The 21,548-nt window shown below is 33.4% G+C and overlaps 1 protein-coding gene across 1 annotated transcript in view; it reads right to left on the reverse strand.

Annotated features, from left to right (window-relative positions):
• LOC140432507 (protein phosphatase PTC7 homolog) overlaps positions 1-21,548 on the reverse strand; it is a 91,915-nt gene that overhangs the window by 44,777 nt on the left and 25,590 nt on the right. The window contains exon 3 of the mRNA XM_072520431.1: positions 13,276-13,592. Within this exon, the coding sequence (XP_072376532.1) occupies positions 13,276-13,592 (317 nt within the window). The remainder of the gene's footprint in view (positions 1-13,275; positions 13,593-21,548) is intronic.

Raw genomic sequence — 21,548 nt, forward strand, 5'->3', positions numbered from 1 at the left:
AATTTGGCATGATGTGTTAACAAAAGTTAATATAGGAAGTAAAATGGTCCAGAATCCAAACAAAACTTTAAATGAATGCCATACAGAAATAAAAAATCTTATTATTTATTTCACTGAAAAAAGGTCAGACAAACATTTCGAGATTTTCATGAATGAGGCTGTAGCAGAAGCAGAAAAAAGTGATGTAGAGCAATCATTTCCATTATTAAGACAAAGAAAGACGAAGCTTAAATTTTCGTATGAAGGTACAGATGAAACAGTATTCGATCCAAAACAAAAATTTAAGATCCGTTTTTATTTTCAAATTTTGGACAAAAGAATTCAATCACTACAAATTCAACATGAAGGAAACGTATGCAAAGATACTGATGGTCTTGATTTGCATAATGAAATTCTGTCATACAAAGTTCTTAACCCACTCACAGACTAGCAAAATTTCGGATTCGCCCATAGATATTTTAAATTATATACCAAAGAAAAATTTACAATCCTTGTTTCCAAATCTATTTATAGCCTTGAGAATATTCCTGACCCTTCCAATTTCGGTGGCATCTGGCCAAAGGAGTTTTTCAAAGTTAAAGCTCATAAAAAATTATTTAAGAACGTCAATGTGCCAAGAAAGGCTATCAGATTTGGCAGTCATTTCAATTGAAAATAAAATTTGTGAAGCCATTGATCACAATGACATGATTAATGAGCTTGCATCTGTGAAAGCACGACGTGTCATGTTGTAATTCCAATATTTGTTATTTAATTATTTTTCACTTGGTATATATGTATTATTTAATAAAGTTTTTTTGCATTGAGAGTATCTCCTTTCCGTTATTGTTTCATGTTATATTGCAGTATGTCTTATTAATTTGCGAATTGAGTGTTTTATTTCTTACCGTTAACTTACATAATAATATTGTTTTATGACCTTTTTTCTTCATTTAATTTTGAAAATAAAACCTTTTTTCAAACGTGGTTCGTTTTATTTTTCTTTTTACATTCATATCGTATTTTCAATCAAATCACAAGAACATGTTATGATATAGGTATCTTAAAAACATAACATGGGGCGCACAAAAAATCCTGCACGCAGGCGCTCACTACCCTAGGAACGGGCCTGCTCATCGTGTATTAATAATTCTCTTTTGGCACTATTATAGTAATATTGCAGTAGTATCATCTGCTTTGAACTCTTTCCTCCTCGCACTATCTCTTTTAAGTGAACGGAGTAGCCGTTCTTTTGAAAAGTTAAACGTTTTTAGTAAAAACTACGTGAACTAAAATATAAAACATTTTTTCTATCTTTTTTGACAAAAAAATATTTTTAAATACAATTTCCTGCTGTCTTAACATTACCGCGATGATTATCTCAACGATATCTCAAATTAGCAATCCTGCCTTTGTAGGTCGATGAATCATAACTTTGAAACAGCTATTTACAGCAGCGATTACGTCTGATTGGGACGAAAATATCTTACTACCATGGCAGTTTTGACAGGATTTCAAATCTGGGAAATAAAGCGGGTAAGGTACTAAATCTAAACTAAATTCTAGAATTTTAGTCCTTGTAATCACAAAGTAAACTAGTGATGGAAAATCACTTTCTTCGTTTACACTTGTTGTGACACTTTGGCTAGTATTTGCCATTATGTTGTCCCAGTCCTTCTGACACAATTCGGTTTGCCTTCTTTGGTTGCGAAAAATCTATGTGTGCCGTTATTTGAACTGTTCTATGGGCTAAGTTCTTGGAGGACCCATATTTCATCTACCGTACCTTATATTTAAACACTCCTCCATAGAGCAGAAAGTTTCTTATTAAACATAATATAAGTACACAAATACAGTGCACTGCAAACTCTTTCGCACTAAAAGGAGAATAGTAGCACTGTTTTATATGATCACAAATTGTCAAGGTCTATTTAATTTTGACTGATGCCTTATAAATCCTCTGCTTTCACTAAAATGTTGAGTGTACCATGTGTTTCTGATCTATTATTTCTCTCTCCCTGCATTTTTTCGGACCAGTTCTTTCTCTTCCTCTCCTCTGTCTATCTCTTGTCTTACGCTATCTAATCTCCTCTTCTCTCTCTTAATGTGCAACCTTCCACTTGTTTTATTACAAGTTCTGCAGTTATACTGGTCTCGTGCAATAGCAGACTTTATTTGTACGTCTTGCAGTTCATGATATTTAGTTGATTTGGCAAAATATCACTCTGTTTTTGTCTACGTTTTGTTATTATTTGCATTTGGTGAATGCCTTATGTATTTATTCACTTGCAGTTAAATTATTGCGCACACGTCCTTACCATATCCTTCTATATTTTACTTCATTATACCTGTTTTTGAGTCCAGTTCTTTATATCCTCTTAATATTCTTAATTGATTGCTCTTGTACAGCCGGTTCCTAAAAAAACTGATACGACTCTTAGTAAGATTTGATCATTTTGAGCAGTGTATTTGATTGTAAAAAGAGAATTATTAATACACGATAAGACTTTATACATGAGTATTAGCGAGGTTACAAGCACTCGGGAGGACCTGTAATTTTAATAAGTTTGATATACCTGCACACAAATTGCGCAAAATTAGATAGTATGTACAACAAATTGTGCAAACGGGTCATCAATATAATATGCATTTTTACACGATCACACCTCACACAACATCCTACACTGTACATCTGTTTGTACAACAGTCCCAATTTAGAAAATATGGCAAGCAAGTGTATGGAGTCTATAAGAGAGCGCTTCCTAAGGTGGAGGATATTACAGGTGGACGATATTGAAAGTTAACATCAAAGAAGCCTATTAAAAGGTGGAAACTTCCATTACCTTCCAAACTACCATTAGTTAAATGAGTTGATTAAGTAAGTATATACACTATAAACTAATCAGTAATGAAACGAATACCTTAGATAGAGAAATGAAAAGGGTATACTGGCAGAGCTTCTCAAGACAGATGGAACACGACGTCTACGAAACACAAAAAGAAATATGGATAATGATCAAAGAACAAAGAAAAGAGATGAACTAACTAATAAAAACCAAAAATTCAGAAGGAAACATTGGATCCCTATTTACTAAAGGTGATGCTAATGAACCACCAACACCAGAGGTGACGACAAAAGAAGAAATAAATATTGAGAAGGAAAAGGTAATGGAAGCATTAAGAAAATTTAAAAAAAAAACAGAAAATCACGAGAAGAGGACAGAATACCGATCGAACTCCTAAAGTACGGAGGACCAGATCTGACCAAACAATTGTTAAAACTAATCCAAAAAATTATAGAACAAAACAGAAATCGTCAAGAATGGAGATCAAGCCTCCTAATATCTATGTTCAAAATGGAGAGAAATCGGACGCGGAAAATTACAGAGGAATTAATTTATTAAACACAACACCAAAATTAACAGCCAAAGTAATAACAAATAAACGGAATGCAATTATAACACTAGCAGAATAACAACAAGGTTTTAGGTAAGGAAGATCATGCACAAAATAAACTTTATTTATAATGAGACAAGTGCAAGAGAAATCATTAGAATACAACAAATCAGCATATCTATGTGTTGTGGACCTCAAGAAGGCATTTGACTAAGTAAAATTAACGGACATTATCCACTTATTGTACGCAAGAGATGAATAATCAAAATGATCGAAAATATCTGCACAATAAAAGTAAAAGTAGAACAACTAACTGACCCTATTGAAGCTGGCAATGGGATAAGATATTTTAGTTCTCTATTGTTCAATCTGATTATGGATCAAATAATAAAAAAAGTAAGAACTAAAAAAGATACCAAATGGGAGAGAAACAACTTAAAATAATCTGGTATGTAGACGACGCAATACTCTTCTCTCAAAGTGAAGTTGATTTACAACGTATGTTGCACCAATTTAATATAACCTCCAGAAAATTTTAACATGTTAATTTCCCCAAAAAAGACAAAATGCATGGTTATAACAGCAAATTTATTGAAATATAAATTGGAGCTAGAAGGTCAGATAATAAAAAACAAGTGATGGAGTTTGAATATCTAGGCATCACATTATCTAGCTACGGAAAGCTCGAAACAGAATTGGAAGATCAAGCGAATAGGGCAAACTGAGTCGCAGAAACACGACCTTACACAGAGAGGACAATAAGGATGTTAGAAACAGCAGAGTTGAAAAAAATTTATGGTAAAAAACACTGTGTCAGAGCTAGAAGTATAGATATACGACATAATTGCAAGGTGGAGAACATCAAGAACTAAGTAAGAAATAGAAGAGTAGAATGGAACGATAAATAAGCCGAATGATAAAAAACAGAGTAGTAAAGAAGGCAAGAGACGGTTCCCCAATAGGATGACTATCAGTAGGAAGATGGAACGACAACTTACTGAATGCACATTCAAAAAAGGACATAGTCATGTCTACATAAAAAGAAGAAGATAAAGAGAAGAAGTATATAGACGCTTAAAGTTATAAACGGATCCTAAAGACCCAGTTTTCGACGTGATGCAAGTTTGTCACCTTCCTTAGAATAAAAATAATTTTAGTAATTTTGAAGTACCTTTTTTGTGTGAACAATTGGTATCTCTGGAAGTTTTATTCTTATTACTCTTTTTACTTTTAGTACGATGTAATATCCTATTTATAACACCTTCGCACCGTTATACTTTCGAGATATTGGGGGTACTGTCGGTAACCTCTCAGGTAAGATATGAGTTTCTTAAGTGATCTCGACACGCTGATCCGGGTCTTTACATGACTACTCCTATCAATCTTCCTCGCGTCCTCGTCTACACCATTCTTTCACCGCAGTCTTGACCTGATATTTCTATTTCCCACAGGCATTGATAATAGAGTCCGTATGGTAGGGTGGTTTTCATTTTGTTATCGAAATGCGTCATTTCCATTGTAGCCTACCTATTTTTATCTAATATAACCTTCTACATATATCGTTGTCACAGATTTCCCGAAATATATCTTGTAATTTCTTTCGCTCGAAGATGCGTTGACAATTTGAATTTGTTTTAGATATAGTTCATGCTTCCTATACATATCTCAGCACTGGTGGGATCAGTGTCTTATAAACTGTTAGTTTGGTTTTTGGCTTAAGTTTCTTTCTTAATTGCTAAATCCAAAGTAACATATGCTAGCTAGTCGTATTCTTTTTATTCCTCCGTTTGTTGCCGTTTTTTTACAAAACTATATACTTACCTAAAATGATCTCTCGGTTAAAGAAGAAGAGGAATATTCTGTATATATACGCATAAAACTGCATAAACATACAAACAGCATATTAGAAATAATAACAGGCTAATAAAAGTTTATTAAACTGGTTGCAAAACAACTTTTTTCCACGTAAAAATTACGTTAATTCAATTAGTAAAGTGGAAATGATGGTAACAAAAAACAAGTAATTATTTCATTAACAGTAGCATTAGATATTCCAAATTAATACGCATTTCATTATTATTAATGTAGTAACTAAGTTTAAAATATTTTAGAGCTTTATAAGATTTTCCAGTAGAGTTTGATTAAAAAAAATAATAATACAAAAAACAAATGGACTATAATTTTTCGACAAACTTTATGGAATTAGAATCTTTATGTATCCTTGTAAATCATTTCTAGGTTTCTGGTCTTTTGGCCTTATATATTAACTCATTAGTTCCTATTTGATCCAATTTTCAAATAATTTTCTGGCCTTTGATCTGGATTTGATCGTCTTGCATTTAAAGTGTACGTTAAGGTGTGCTCAAAGACTAAAACCAAAAAAAGCCACAGGTAATGACACAGCATACATTTTTAAAATTTGTGCAGAGACTCTTTCTGCCCTTCTCATACTAATTTTTAATTTGTCCCTTAAACAAAGTAAATTTCCAGATATCTTAAGGCACCTATATGTAAATCTGGTAATGCTGGTAACGTTGAGAACTATAGGCCTATATCTGTCATCAATTCCATTGCTAAGATATTGTGCTTTATAACAATATTTTGAATTACTTTGGAGATAGGTTCTGTCCAGAACAACATGGTTTTTTTATCAGGGAAATCCACTGTGTCAAATTTGTGCGTTTTTGCAGCAGGGGCCATAAATAATAAAACGCTGTATGTCATTTTTACCGACTGTACCAAAGCTTTTGATAAGATTGATCACTCTATACTTATTAAAAAGCTAAGCAAATTTGATTTTGATTCAGAAGCATGTATGTGTATGAGGTCATATCGTTCTGATAGGTTAAATCAAATTAAAGTGGGGAACAGTTTATCTAAGCCATTTATGTCGACATCAGGTGTACCACAAGGTAGCAACTTGGGTCCTCTTCTATTCGATATATTTATTAACGATTTGCCTCAATGTGTGAAGTTTTCGACAAGCCTGCTATTTGTAGATGATTTTAAGATTTTTCGAGAAATTTCAACTCTGCAGGACTCTGAGATCTGAGATGCTGCAATGTGATCTGAACTCAGAAAGTCAATGGTTCGACGATAACAAAATGTTTCTAAACACTTCTAAATGTCATGTTTTTACTATCACTCGAAAAACACAATACATGGAGAACCAATACAACATTTCCAGCACTGTACTTGGAAGAAATAACACTTGCAAAGATCTTGAAGTCATGTTCCAGCAAAATTTGAGATTTAATGAACATTATCGGATCCTCATTGGAAAGGCATACAGAACTCTTGGCTTCATAATTCGTAATTCAAAATTTTTTAAAAGATTTGAAACTCTAATATCATTATACAATGTACTGGTAAGACCTCACTTGGAGCATGCCTCTATTATATGGGCACCACAAGCAGAATTCAATGTTGATCTGATTGAAAAGGTTCAAAAACGATTCTTGAGGTTTCTTTATGTCAGAAAGTTTGGTATCTATCCATACATGATTTCCTATAATGCTATGTTAAATTGTTTTAAAGTTCAGCGACTGGATAATAGAAGAAATTTTCATTCAGCCCTTTTTATTTACTATGTTGTAAATCACATTAAATATAAATATTGCTTTTTTATAAATAATATTAAATTTAATGTTCCAAAAATACATATAAGAATTAATAACAAACGACTGTTCTCAACTAATAAGACTGATTGTTCACCCATAAATAAGATATTAGAAGAATGTAACCAAGCGATAATTAAGCGAGAGCGCCCACCAAACTGGCAAACCATGTAACATGGCAGTAACATTGCACGGACATGGCACTGGTGTGGCAGGTAGCGCATACTAAAGTAGCATTACATTAAAAAGGCTAGTTAAATTCAAAATATCGTCCTCTGAGGATGAAGTTATGCTGACGCTTTTAAATGTCAACAATATGAACAAAACTCGTCCGCAACGTCAGTTTTGGATACACCCTTATTGGAAAGAGATGTAAGGGCATAGTGGAATTAATGTATTTAAATAATTAAACATGTATTAATTTACATTGTTTGTAATTCGTATTTAATATTTCGATATTCCACTATTTTCTTTTGTAGCCTTCTAATTAAATAAATTATGCTAAGCAATCGAGAAGTAAAGGCCTTTTTTGTTTTAAAAATGAAAGATGTTGAGTATACAACATGAAACAATGCATAAAACTTGAACATGAATTTTTATTTATGGAAATTTATAGGGTGGCCACTTTTTTGCCGGTCAGTGTAGATAGATTTTATTTAATTTTATTTATTTTGTTTAATGTTATTTAATTCTATTTACGTTTATTTAATTTTAATTTAATTTAATTTTATTTTGGTAAAACGTTGACGTTTGTCAAACGTCATTTTATTTTATAATAAGTGTATATGTAAATGTATGTAAATCTTACCTTACAATTACAGTAACCTATATTTTTGGCAATTTTGCGAAAAAATTAATTACTGATGAAGTGGTAAAATTTTCGGGTAAGGATTTTTGAATCAACAATTTGTAGAATGAATTGGCAATAAATCAAAAGTATCGTTTCAAGAACAACATATGATTGACATTTCAGATGCTGGCAATACAAAAAAAGGTAGACCAAGAAAGAGATTAAAGGACAGTGTAGATAAAGATTAAAGAGACTGAAAGGAAGTGGTTAAGAAAGAAATAGAAACACTATAAGAAATATTCAACGTATTTTATATAATTAAAACAAAATGTGATGGAAAATGTTATTGTAATGGAAAATGTAAACTTTTCAGCCCTTAAAAAGTAAAGGCCTGTTGAGCTTTATAAATGATATGCTTTTATGTAAAATTAAATTAGTCGAGCAGATTTAATAAATAATTCACGAGAATTTTTTATTTATTTTATAAATAATTTTGTCGCTCGCTCAAAGCTTCATCTAACAACTACCAAAAGTTTGTATATCAAACTGCGCTAAAATTTATTATTAGCACCTCTATCGATTGAAGCGCAGACCTTCTTTGTTTACTGTCTGAATTGACACTTTTTTGTTAAGGGGTAGTTTTCTATGGGCGTCTATATTCGTTAGTAAGGTCCACAAATACAATATGAGTTTCTTTATTGTCTAATGATAAAGTCTCGAGAGTTCAGGAAGACTCAGAGTCTAAAGGAATACACAGTCAAGAAACTCACAGCCCTTGATTAAAATTGATGTGGCCTTCGAAGTTAGGAGTTTGATCGGAAAAAAACTCACTAAACGACTCAGGCAATTGCTTTTCACACAATTTATTAATAAATTCACGATACTTGTTTCGGTTTCAACGCATTTACAACAATTTATTTTAATTTGTGGAAGAATACAGAATATCTTTAGAAGAAGAGTTATTTTGTTATAAGTTGGTCATTAGGATCATTTGTGTATTGTTCAGTCAATCGCATTTCTTAGAATGTCAAGTGTTTATGTAGTGTCTTTACATTTATGTTCGAATGACCACTACTATAATCTACTTATAGTCTATTATACATGAATTAAATTAATATTTATCTTTGTTCTATGTAAACTTCGCTTCGATCGAACATATTATTGTCTGTAGCATGAGGATAATTATTGATCAGGAAATAAAATCTCTCCTAAACGGATAAGAGGCTTTCTTAAAAGTCTTTTGAAGTAAAATAACATCACCATCAATTCATTTTTTTAACTCTTCAAGAATCCATTTTGTTTAGAATAAACAATGGATATCATGTGACCCCTAAAAAAATAATCCATAGGCGTAAAATCAGCGATACGAGGTGTTCAAGGGTAGGTACTATCACGATTTATTCACCGGTTAAATAATTTGTTATTTCGAGTGGAAAATGTGGCCGTACTTAATGCTTCATGCATCACACGTTTCCGCTTTAACACAACTTCCCGGTTTTAATTGGAAAGTAGCTCAATTTGATATACAAATTAGTTTTCAAGTATGCCGCGCGAATCCGTGACTCGGATCCGCCTGAGACTTAAAAAGACCGGGTATCGTAAACGTAGCTTTAAAGAGGAAAATAATTATGAATGTCAAAGACATATTAAACAGGCAACCTGAGCATATATAAAAAATTTTTATAGAGGGAAGAATGAAGGAAGAAAGTCGAGAAAAGGGACCATAGGCAGATAATTTTGATGAGTTCTTTGATTAATGTTAATGTCTTACTTCACTTTACTTGTAACATAATTCACAAAATAAAAGTAGAAAAAAAATCACAGTTTACTTCTACTTGTCAGCAGATGTTGTGGAATAAAGCAGCTGCCAACAGACTACAATAATCAAACAGTTTTCAGATATAAAACATGAGTAATCGTTTTGAAATATCTAATTTATGCAAAATAATTGCAAACCGCAAACATATGAGATAAATTGAAAAATCTACAAATCTCGATAATCGCTAATAATGTATGTTACGTAAGAAAAAACTAGATACACATATTATTTATTCATTTTTATTCGATTATTTACAAGTTAATTAGAATTCTTACAAAAACTAAATTGGTTTTAATTAAATTTAATTCAAATGATATCTAAAATAATAATAAGAATATAAAAGAATAAGAACTCAAACTCATCAAATGGTAAGAAAAACAAAAACAGACTACTGGGAAAGATTCACAAAAGGATTAGAGATGGATTTCTATGGACAACAGAAACAAGTATGGCGCTTCATAAGACAACAAAGAAGCGAAATGAAAGAACGAGTTGAAATAGAACACATACAAGAGGATACATGGGTGGCCTTCCTGACAGAAATGTTTAACAAACAAAACGAAGAACCTTTACCAGAAACGCCAAATATAACAACTGAGGAAAAGACCGAAATCTCTCAAAACGATGTGACAGAAGGAATAAACAAATTAAAAAACAGAAAGTCACCAGGAGAAGATCAAATACCAATTGAACTCTTAAAATATGGAGGTGATCATCTTGTACAACAATTGCTACTTCTTATTAATAAAATAATCACCACGAACAGAATACCAGATGAATGGAGGAGAGCGATCATGGTGATGTTCTTCAAAAAAGGAGATAAGAAAGACCCCAATAATTATCGAGCAATAAATCTATTAAATACAATCACTCAAATTGACAACAGGAATAATAGCGACAAACATAAACGAACGAATATCTCTGCAAGAGGAACAGCAAGGATTTCGGACAGGAAGATCATGCACGGATGCAGTTTTGTAATAAGACAAATAAAAGAAAAGTCGTTGGAATACAACAAACCAGCATATATGTGTCTGATAGATTTGAAGAAAGCGTTTGATAGAGTGAGAATTCGGGACGCGATACATTTATTATACGAATAAGGAATATCACTGGATTTAGTAAAAACCATTGAGAATATATATAAAGATAACATAGCTATGGTAAGATGTAAAGGAAAACTATCGCAACCTATCAAATATGAAACTGGCATTAGATAAGGAGATTCGCTGAGCCCATTAATATTTAATCTGACAAGGGATGAAATCATAAAGAAAGTTAAAAAAAGAAGAGGATATAGAATGGGAGAAAAGGAAATAAGGATAATATGCTACGCCGACGACGCCATAATAACAGCCGAATATGAAGATGACCTACAAAGATTAATTAAAGAATTCGAAGGTACGGCGCCCATATACAACATAGAGATCTCAACAGAGAAAACTAAAGCGATAGTGATATCAGCGGAACCGAGAAGATGTTAACTAGTCGTAAATAACAAAATAATAGAACAAGTGATGGAAACTGAATACTTGGGAATAAAACTGTCAAGCTACGGAAAAGTGGAAGAAGAAGTACAAAAACAAGTGAACATGGCAAACAGAGCAGCAGGATGTCTCAGCAACACAATCTGGAGAAACAAATATCTCACAACGGAAACGAAAACCAGGATATATAAATCAACAATAAGACCAATAATGACGTACACAGCGGAAACAAGAGCAGATACAGCGAAAACACAAAAACTACTGGAAACAACAGAAATGAAAGTCTTACGAAAAATAACAAACCAAACTCTAAGAGACAGAGTAAGAAGTGAGGAAATACGAGGGAGATGTGGTATAGAGGAAATAAACGCGTGGACCAAAAGAAGAAAAGTGGAATGGAATGAACACATCGAAAGAATGACAGAAAATAGAATAGTACGAATAGCAAGAGACAAACCGCCAAATGGAAAAAGATCATTGGGACGACTGAGGAAAAGATGGTCAGGCAACGTCAATTGAGGCTAAAAACCGAAGTAAAACAGGCATTTTGAGTATTTATAAAGTAGGAAGAAGAAGAAGAAGAAGATATCTAAAATTTAGAATAGTTTTATAGAATAGAATAGAAGATTTTAACGATTTGTTTAAACCTGGACATTTATACTGTCTGACGCATTTTAGATAAAGACAGCCCTATATTTCGGCTATCAAAATAAATACAGATTTGAAGTTTTGACTTGAAGTAACAAAATTTTTAGAGAAAAAAAAAAGATTTTTTAAATTTTAAGGAACTTAAATGTGTGGTATTATAAAAATATTTACAATGCAGTAATAAGCAAACATAAAATTTCATTAACCCACTTAATTATAGTGATAACGCGACATAAGAAATATTCACTTGTAACCGGTTCAAAAGTTAACCCTTTATATTTAAATTAATGTTAATCCCGTCACCTATCCGCCGAGTACGGAAACATCTAAATTGAGGAGTTGGATTCTTAACTGCAGATCATAGTCAATTCAGATTTTGGACTCATAAATTCGAGCGCTGGTTATCTCTCCACAAATCATCATTCTTTATCTTTCTGAACGTCCGGCATAAAGGACGCATGTTGTAGTAGTGGTCTCTTGACGAGGTAAACCGAAAATTGCCGTTTTCTTTTATATTTTAAATAAATACCTATTTTAAACCAACACCGGGAATACTAGCTATTGCCCCCGCCATGCTTGTTGGCCCGATGTGAATTTCATTACGGAATAGAGTATGATTGTTTTGAAGCCAGACTGTCTAATTACTCGCCATGACATGACACTCCCAGCATTCACCGGTTTACTGTTCATCATCTTATATAAGTGTCTTTTGTTTAATATCCCATTTGTTTAGCCGCCCCGTCCTATGGATTTTTATAGTGGATGTATGTTTCTGACGCTAATGGATTCGACGCTTTGAGATCCACTCCTTAGTAACCAGTGGTAAAATGATATCCTTTTTACAAGCTACCAAAGCTTTGGATTATTTAGGTTGTACCAATTTTATATTTTATTTTGAATAGTGAAGATTATCTATGAACTAAATAACAGTGATGTGATTTTATTATTCTTTTAATTACATAAATATCAGAATTTTTTTATGTGAAAGAATTTTGGAATTTGGGTAAAATATAATTTTGGTTTCATATAAGTACCTACCATTCTTAATTCAAAAAAGAAATACGTGTTGAATGTTTATTCTTTGCAATATGACGCAATTTTCCTAAAATCTTTTAGTAACTTTTTGTTCTTTACAAAATAATAAATGTCAATAGCTTTGTTTTAAATTTTTCATTTTATTTCTCTGTCTAAGCTCATTTCCTTACAAGGGTAAATAAATGATAGCGTCCATAAATTAATTTTGATATTCATGATAAGATAATCTATTGAAAAAGATTGTATATAGGGTTTGAAAGAATCACAGCGACATGAGCGAAGGGGTTGGAATGGTAATGTAGGTGATGATATACAGGGTGCTCTTAGAAAGCTGTACCTTTGGAATTTTTTTGATAAATCAATACCTCATTTTGGTAACTAGTGTGCCTGTACACTTCTGTCGACACTCCCTAAGCTAGCCCACCCGCCGTTTTTCTATATAACTTTTCAAATGATTATCCCATTTTGCAAAACAATTTCAAAATTACGAAATACTATGCGTACCTTTATAAGTTCGTTGACGATAAGAGTCTGGGGCAGGTTATCAAAAACACCATCGGTGGCGACTAGAATGACGTCTCCGTCTTCGACAGGAATATTATCTGTCATGGCGGCGTCCGGTCGATCGCTTAACACTTCCTGTCTGTATCCAGGAGGAGGTAACGACAACTGGAACGGAGTGTTAAAGTAGTGTTGTTGTTCTTCTGATTTTCTTATTACTTTACCCCGTCGCACCAGCATAAACCCGCTGTCTCCAATATTCGAAGTATATAAGGTACTGTTTTCTCGATTTAGGACTACAACGCATGCGGTACTACTACCTGTAACAAAAATAAAAGATATAATATAAACTCCAACACTTTAAGTAGTCATTAAATTATTACATTGACCAAATACAACAATACGAGTATATGTTTGAATTAAAGTCACATATATTAGTCTAACTCTAGACTCTAACTCAGCAGATCCCTACACAACCAACATGCCTAACCCAATTATTAACACAGACATGTTGTTATGTATAGTAATGTCTGATATTTTTCTAGTGTTAAAACTGTCTAGTGTTAGAACTGTTAACTGATTCAAACAATAACGAGTGAACACGAGAGTAGCTTGATATTAATCGTGAGTCGCAGGATATCTCTGGAATAATTCTTCTCAAAGTTTGTCTATATATTAAAGTAGAATACTGTAAATTTCTTTGTGTTTTACCTTCGGCCAGGTATCGGATTATAGTTGGCCATGAGGAGATATTATATCTCGCATTATAGATGCCACTAAAGACAATTCATTGTACGATTTTTCGGACATTCTCAGATAATTTCTGTAATCAAGTGGTTCTACTAACAATTCTTGAATTAAATGGAACTGCGACAATTCTCGTCTTTTTTCTATCAAACTTTTAACCCAAAATCTAGGGCATTTTCGTTATTATTCATTATTTAGCGGTGTGCTATAGCGATATAACACAATACTTTAGACTCCGAGCAAGATATGTTAAATTTTCATTCAAACACGACTGTTTTGCTCTCTTGTCTATCAGCACCAACGAGCCGCGAGTACAACCGACATTCTTTAAAACCGCGGTATAGATTGAAGCTTTATTAGCTTGGGTTTACAGCTTACTTTAATCGCTATTGATATTACTGACTTCATTTTGCCTAGTTAGTGGTCGCTATTAGCATTTATTGGTGCATTATTTTACTAATAATTGTCACATAAATGGTATGTCGTACGTTCGGAGCATCCACCTAGGTATTCGGTGTGTCTGGATGTGATTCGACCGCCGCTCGTGAGGCGGAGCAAAGGTTCTTCGCCTCCATCCTCTACCTCGTGGTTATCTGTATGTACTCGTACCACACTCCACGAGAAGCTCACCGGTGGCAGTGTAGTCACCAAGGGCCAACACAACGAATTTTCTCTTACATGTATTAATTATTGGTATTCTGATCAAGGTGTATGCCTTGGATCTCGCAGGGCTGCCGGCCCTTCACACACTCCACGAGGTGTATAGGAACACCGGCGGAGTGGTGACTACACGTTGGTGCTACATTTCGGACGCCACCTCCCGCTGAAATAACCTTATGTCTCGTAAAGACGTTGATTGTTTCCGTCGAAAGTTTCCTAGCGACGAAGCGCTACTTCAGCTCGGCCACCGAGTGAGGAATAATTCTTAGCCCATCTGGGAGTTGGGACTTTTATTCACTCCTAACCGTCGGTGGTCACGTGGAACACTGTACCAGTTCGGCATGATCCGAAATATATATAAGACACAGTCTTTCCTATCTCGAGGATCGATACCTAGCCGGGCAGAGAATGTTCACTCCCAGCTGAGAGTTTCTTTCGTGAGGTGATTATAAGTTTGTTGTTAAACTTTTCTTCACCTCGACGAAAGAATGACCAACAGTCACTAGGCTCCGGTTCCTATACCTTCCTGCGAATACTTCGTAGCCGATAAAGTTTTGTAGTATTCACTACGAAGGCATTCTGACTCTTCTTCAAAGAAGTCAGAATTCCTCTCACAATGGTTCACTCTTGGGTAATAATAATAAATGTTGAATTTTCAAGAGGCACTCGGCCAACAATGTCTAGCAGGGCCTAGTGGTGTAAGACGACTAGATCACGATCGGAAGATGCGCTGCCTTTTTATAATACACTTCGTGTTTGCAAATCAGCAGATAACAAAGCAGTTATAAAACCTTTTGTTATTGGCCGGACAAAGTGACAATCTGTGTCCTGATTAGTCACTTCTGGCGACAGGTACGCACCGGTTTAACTCATCCTCTCAAAGAGTTCACGTGCCTTCTTTGTATCGAGAACAGGGATAGTTTCTAAAGTCTTTGAAAGTCTTTTCTATAAAAAATAGATGTTTATTTTAATTATTTACACACGCACGACTCTTGTTTATTAAACCATCAAATCTAATGACTGTATAGAAATATTTTTTATAACAATGACCTACATAATAGATATAAAATCGGAATTCAGATTCTATTCATTTCTTAACTCATATAGGTAAGACAGGATAACATCTGTCGGGTCAGCTAGTATAATATAAAAGTTAGAACAGCGTATCATCAAGTGTATTGAACGTAATGGAAACTGTAAAAAAATCGTGCGTTTTCCTCCTTCGGCAAGATTAACGTCAAGTCAAACCATCCTCAGTTGTAAACAACTCTCGCACGTTTAAAGTATAAAATGTTTTAACGTCTTTATCATCAAATTTGTTTTGAAACATGATTTATTCCCACGTCCCAGACGATTCATTATTTCAAATCGTATTGTACACGATAAACGATAGTTTTCTCGATTTTAAAGCTTTTTGTTGTATTTTCAATTTCAAACTCTAGGAACTATGTTCATTCATTTATAAGATGTAATTATTGATCTAATATGTTATTGTACGCTACAGTCTTTAAAATTACTAAATACATACGTACATTGACCTACAATCATAATATAAAACCTCATATCTATTACAAAAAAATTCCATTGTCTGTTGACATCATTTGCATTTTTGCAATTCCTCTGAAAGTCGAGAAATCCCATTACGTCAGTGTTAAAAGAAATGTGTAAGCACACATAAAAATGCAAATATCTTGTTTTATAGAACCGTGCAAAAAATATTTACCAGACGACATTATATCATCAAATCATTTCTTATTGTGAACATTTTTTAATTCTTTTTTCTTGAAATGATAACTCTTCAGTTGTCACAGGGAAGTCCTCGATAAAAATATCGTTGGATTATCCGATGGTTAACAGTTAATCGCTGGAATCATATTAAAACTATCCCACAACGTGGATCAGAAATCGTGCGACTCGAGCAATTGGTGTGTAGAAATGGGAAGGTTTTTCCAAGCAGGCTACTGAAAAAGTAATTAGTGGTCAGACTGTCAACCGAAGAATGTTAATTGCACGCTGTTAATCTGGAAGATGTGCATGGAAGACGTTTGTACATGTTCGATAGACGCATATTCGTATAGAAGAAAATCAATAAGAGATATAATGAGACATTGTTGATATATGAGATATTGTTGAGATATTGTTCCAAGAACGCCTTTTTGATCTAGATCAGTTTACTTTTGGGGAGGAATATGTATTGAAACAAGGGCTACTGTAAGATACCTGGACTGTTGTTATAAAGCAGATAATTATGCCTGTTTTTGAAACAATAGGCGAGAGATTTTTTTACTCTTGATTTGTCAAAGCGACAACTTGACAATATTATTTGATTTTTTTAGTGAGATTTGCAGCGAATTCGGATTTAGTTGTTCTTTCGCACTTTTGGTGAAATTTTAATTTCTTTTGTAAAAAATACTCTTCGTGATTCATTTGGCGACCTTTTACTGTAACGGAACGCCAATTTAGTGATTATAACAGTATTTCCTTTCAATTCTTGGCGTTTACAATTTGAAAATCCAAGAATATCCACTTCTATTTTATTGTTAAGAAGTATATATCGGAACTGTCCAAGTAAGTACAGTACAGAAGTTTAAAATCATGTTTTCGTGATATTTTCAATAGAATACATGATTTCAATAGAATAAACCCATGTTTAGTTTATTATAATGATTAAGAAAAGAATGTTTTGTTTCTTTTTTATTGTAATAATATAATTAAGATTATGATTTTCATGATTTCTTTAATGGGATCAAGTAATGATGGATCGTTCACGAACGATCCCGACCAAAGATCCGGGTCTTTATACTAACCCCTATGATCTGATTCTCACAATTATTATGACACGGGTCTTTTAACACCCGACTCGAATGTCAATAGGTAAAGAACTACAACTGAATTTGAATAATAATAATTTTAAAGTAACTATTTTTGTATGCGAATAATTTGTATGTCTAAAAAGTGTACTTTTATTACGGTTTAATACCTTTTTAACCTAAATAATCCTTAGAGAGATTAAGGGTGAGGTGGGTAACCATGGGTGATAAGGGTGAGGTAAATGTTAAAAGCATTGACAGAATGCCGAATAGACCATCGCTACACAAACATAATCAAATATATCTAGTCAAATATATCTAGTCAAATATATCATAATCAAATATATAAGCTCACGTCATTTGAGATTTGCAGATGACATCGTCCTTATAGCCGATCGTATGGATGATGCCATAATAATGTTTGAAAAATTATATCACGCTTGCTTGGAGGTCGGACTAAAGATTAATATGAACAAGACACAAATAATGACCAATCTGGTGCTAAATCGAAATATTGCTGTTGATGGAAGGGATATTGTGCAGACTACATCGTATAAGTACCTAGGACATAAAATTCGGTTCAGCAGGGATAACCAGACATGTGAGCTCCCACGTCGCATAGTATTAGCCTGTGATATCAATAAAAATCTAAATGATCTGAAACCCGGATTAAGACCTCTTAACCATGTTAATACTAATTTTATATATCAAGTTTTTTTGTTGTTTTATTGTATCGATCAATATATTCATATAGTCGTACCTCAGTAAGTGCCAAACGCACCAATTTATTATTTTTTTTTTCAACAAAAAAAAAACAGGGCTGGAATATATTGACCTCAACAGTGTCATAAGTTTATCCCAGTAGTATTACAGCATGATTATTCAATCAAATCTAGTAATAATTAAGTAACATGTATAACTTATGCCCATCTATGGGTGATACTGAGTGAAATAGGTAATGCAAAGTACATTTTTGACAAAGAAAGGTCCTTTTTTCAGTAATTCTAGAATCACATCTCACACACAGTTTTAGTACATACTAAAACACAGCACCTACCAACTGATCTCTCTGTTTTATTTTATTTGTAATACATTCTATTCCTGCCTTCTGCTATTAAATCTTCAACCAGTTTGACTAAAAGGATATATGGAATTTTTTTGGAGATATTTTTCTTTCTTAAAGTAATCTATAAATAAAAGTATCTAAGATAACAAAATATAGGTTGTTTAAAAAACCTCCAGGGAAGTTTATATTTACAAACTCTTCTTAGAGTACTGTAGCCACTTAGTGGATGTCGATTTGACCCACTAAGTAAAACATGGTCCACAATAAATACTTCAACCCGGAACTTGCAATAGCGTATGCGCATACACCAAATTAAACACAAATAACCAGACTTACATGTTTGAGAACTGTCAACTAAAATTTCTAATGCACGCTATACAATAATAATCAAAATCATAATACAAACATTTAAAGCTAAGTATCTCAATAACTGTTATATTTAGGTATAATAAGTAGTTAACAAAACGTAAAGAACAATCATTAAAAGTTCTTTCTAACAACGTTATAATAATTAGGATGATCCATTTAAAAAAATTGAGAATTTTTTTAAATGAATCAGGAAGTTATATTTATACACTCTGTAAATTTCCTGGTTGTTGATCATAATACGCTGGTTGTTTCTGGTGTTAAATCACATTTCTTTGGTTTTGGTGATGTTTATTTCTAGGCTTATTTCTATGTTTATTTCTGAAATTTGTTCCTCCTCCTTTTGTTCCTTTTGAGATTCCTCCCTGACAAGGGCGTGGTGACGCCCTAAATATTGTTAGCTAGCTACCTCCATTGGCTGCGATCCTGTGCCATATAGACGGCTTCATGTAGGGATTTTCCCACCAGAGACTTAATTTGGTCTGCCCATGGTACCTGTTCTTCTAGCTACGTGGCCGAAGTAAATTACGTATGCTCGGTTTACCTTTTTTAATAGCCTATCTTTTATATAAAGTTCTTTCAGAACTGACAGGTTGTTTCTATGTTCTGTCCAGGACAAGCGTAGAATTCTTCTATAGACCCACGGTCTATAGAAGAATTCTTGGCCCGAGGCCATGTTTCAGCTGCGTATGCAATGGGAAAAATAGAGCATTGACCAACCTTTATTAGTATTCCTTGTTATTGTTCGGTATTTCCATATTTTAATCAGTTTAACTGTTGCGGTTCGGGCCATTGCTAGTCTACGCTTGATTTCTGAGGAGCAATTGCCATTGTTGGTTATAAGGGAGTTGAGTATACAAATCTTCGAAATTCGCCACTTGGTGTATGAGATTATACTACCAATAAAATATATTTTTTAGACGGTTCTGGAATACATGTGGTAAGAAAACTACTTTTCAGCTTTTTTACAGCTGAAATCTTGTATCAAATGGTTTTTTTCCTTGAGATTATAAAATCTTTTCGAGTTAAGATTTCTTAATAGTTGGATTTTGTTTGTTTATTTCCGACTGTTCTAAAAACGAAGTTCTTAGATTTTATAGTATCCCTTTTACCAATAATTTATTCTATGTGTAGCACATACGTAGAAAGCGGGCTGTGCCAAAACTCGAAAAAAATTTCCCAATCTGGTATAAAGTGGCTAACTTCACAACTACTCAGAAGTGTTCTAGAGAATGCCACAAGATCGTGTGCGTGTCAGGTGACAGGCATGATTTACAACTAACATTTTGGCTCTTAACCCGGTTATGTATGAAATTGTATAAAAACAATTCGAGAAAACCTTGACAATTAGATACATATTTAAAATTTATATAGTTGGTGGAGACATTCATCTAAATCTAAACTGTTTATTTTTATAAAAAAAAAACAAACCAGTCATTAAAGTTAGTCATACATTATTTTTTATCACCAGCATTGTTATATAGTTAGTTTCTTGATAAAACCTTGTAAATCATGCATAGGGTATTTCCCATTTAAACGATATTTAAATAAATGCGACGAAAATAAAATATTCATAAAGCAATCTCGAAAGGCAGACAGAAATGTATTATATCTACGTATACATAATGTTGATTAGCTTTTAGATTTTTTGTTTTTTTAGTAACGTCAGCGTTCTTGTACGAGGAATTGTTCAGTTTATTTCTTTTTTTAATCTCTCTCATACAAGTAAATATTGTAGTTTTTTTCATGACATTTTTTTAATTAAGCTGCTAGTCATAGACTTGGATGTTGCAGAATGTTCAAGTGTAATTTTGTGATAAAATGCACGATTACAATGAAAAATAAAACTAAAACTAAAAATGCACAAATATCTCCTTGCGAAATCTTTTTATATCCTGATATCGTAAATTTTCTAAATGTAAAATTAAAGCAAAAGGGAAATTTAACTGATACTTCGCCCAAAAATCATATAACGGGTGTTTTTTAGGGGTATAGAAATGTCAGTTGACAACACTTTTTTAACTGGTGGCCATTTTGACAGCTGTCAATTGATTTATGTTTAGTTTGGCTTGGCATTTCAGCATGAATAGACTGACGCCTGAACAACCTTCCAAATTATGCAAAGGCACTACATCCATTTTATGGTCAACATAATAGTCCATCAGAGCAATTAATTTGATTAATTATAGAACGTTTTCACACCACGTTTACACTAAATGATAACACGCATCCACAGAGATGTCATACAGTGCGTACAGGAGAAGTTGTTGCTCCTTCAGCATAGCATAGAGGAAGACCCGAATCAGTCTATCCGCCATCGTGCACAGCAGTTGCATATGTGTTCATCCACTTTATGAAAGATTTTACAGAAAGATCTTGGTTTGAGTGCTTACAAAATGCAACTAGTGCAAGAATTGAAGCTACACGATCACCTAGCAAGGCGTAGATTCTGGAATAGGTCGTTGCAGGAGCTGTGGTTTTAACAAGATGGCGCAACATGTCACACAGTTCATGCCACAATTGATTTAGTGAAGGAAACGTTTCGAACCCGTGAATTGTCCTCCAAGATCGTGCGATTTAACACCGCTAGACTATTTTCTGGGGGGATATGTGTAGTCTACGCCGAA

Source organism: Diabrotica undecimpunctata, chromosome 1 (genome assembly GCF_040954645.1).
Source record: "Diabrotica undecimpunctata isolate CICGRU chromosome 1, icDiaUnde3, whole genome shotgun sequence".
NCBI classification, from domain to species: domain Eukaryota; kingdom Metazoa; phylum Arthropoda; class Insecta; order Coleoptera; family Chrysomelidae; genus Diabrotica; species Diabrotica undecimpunctata.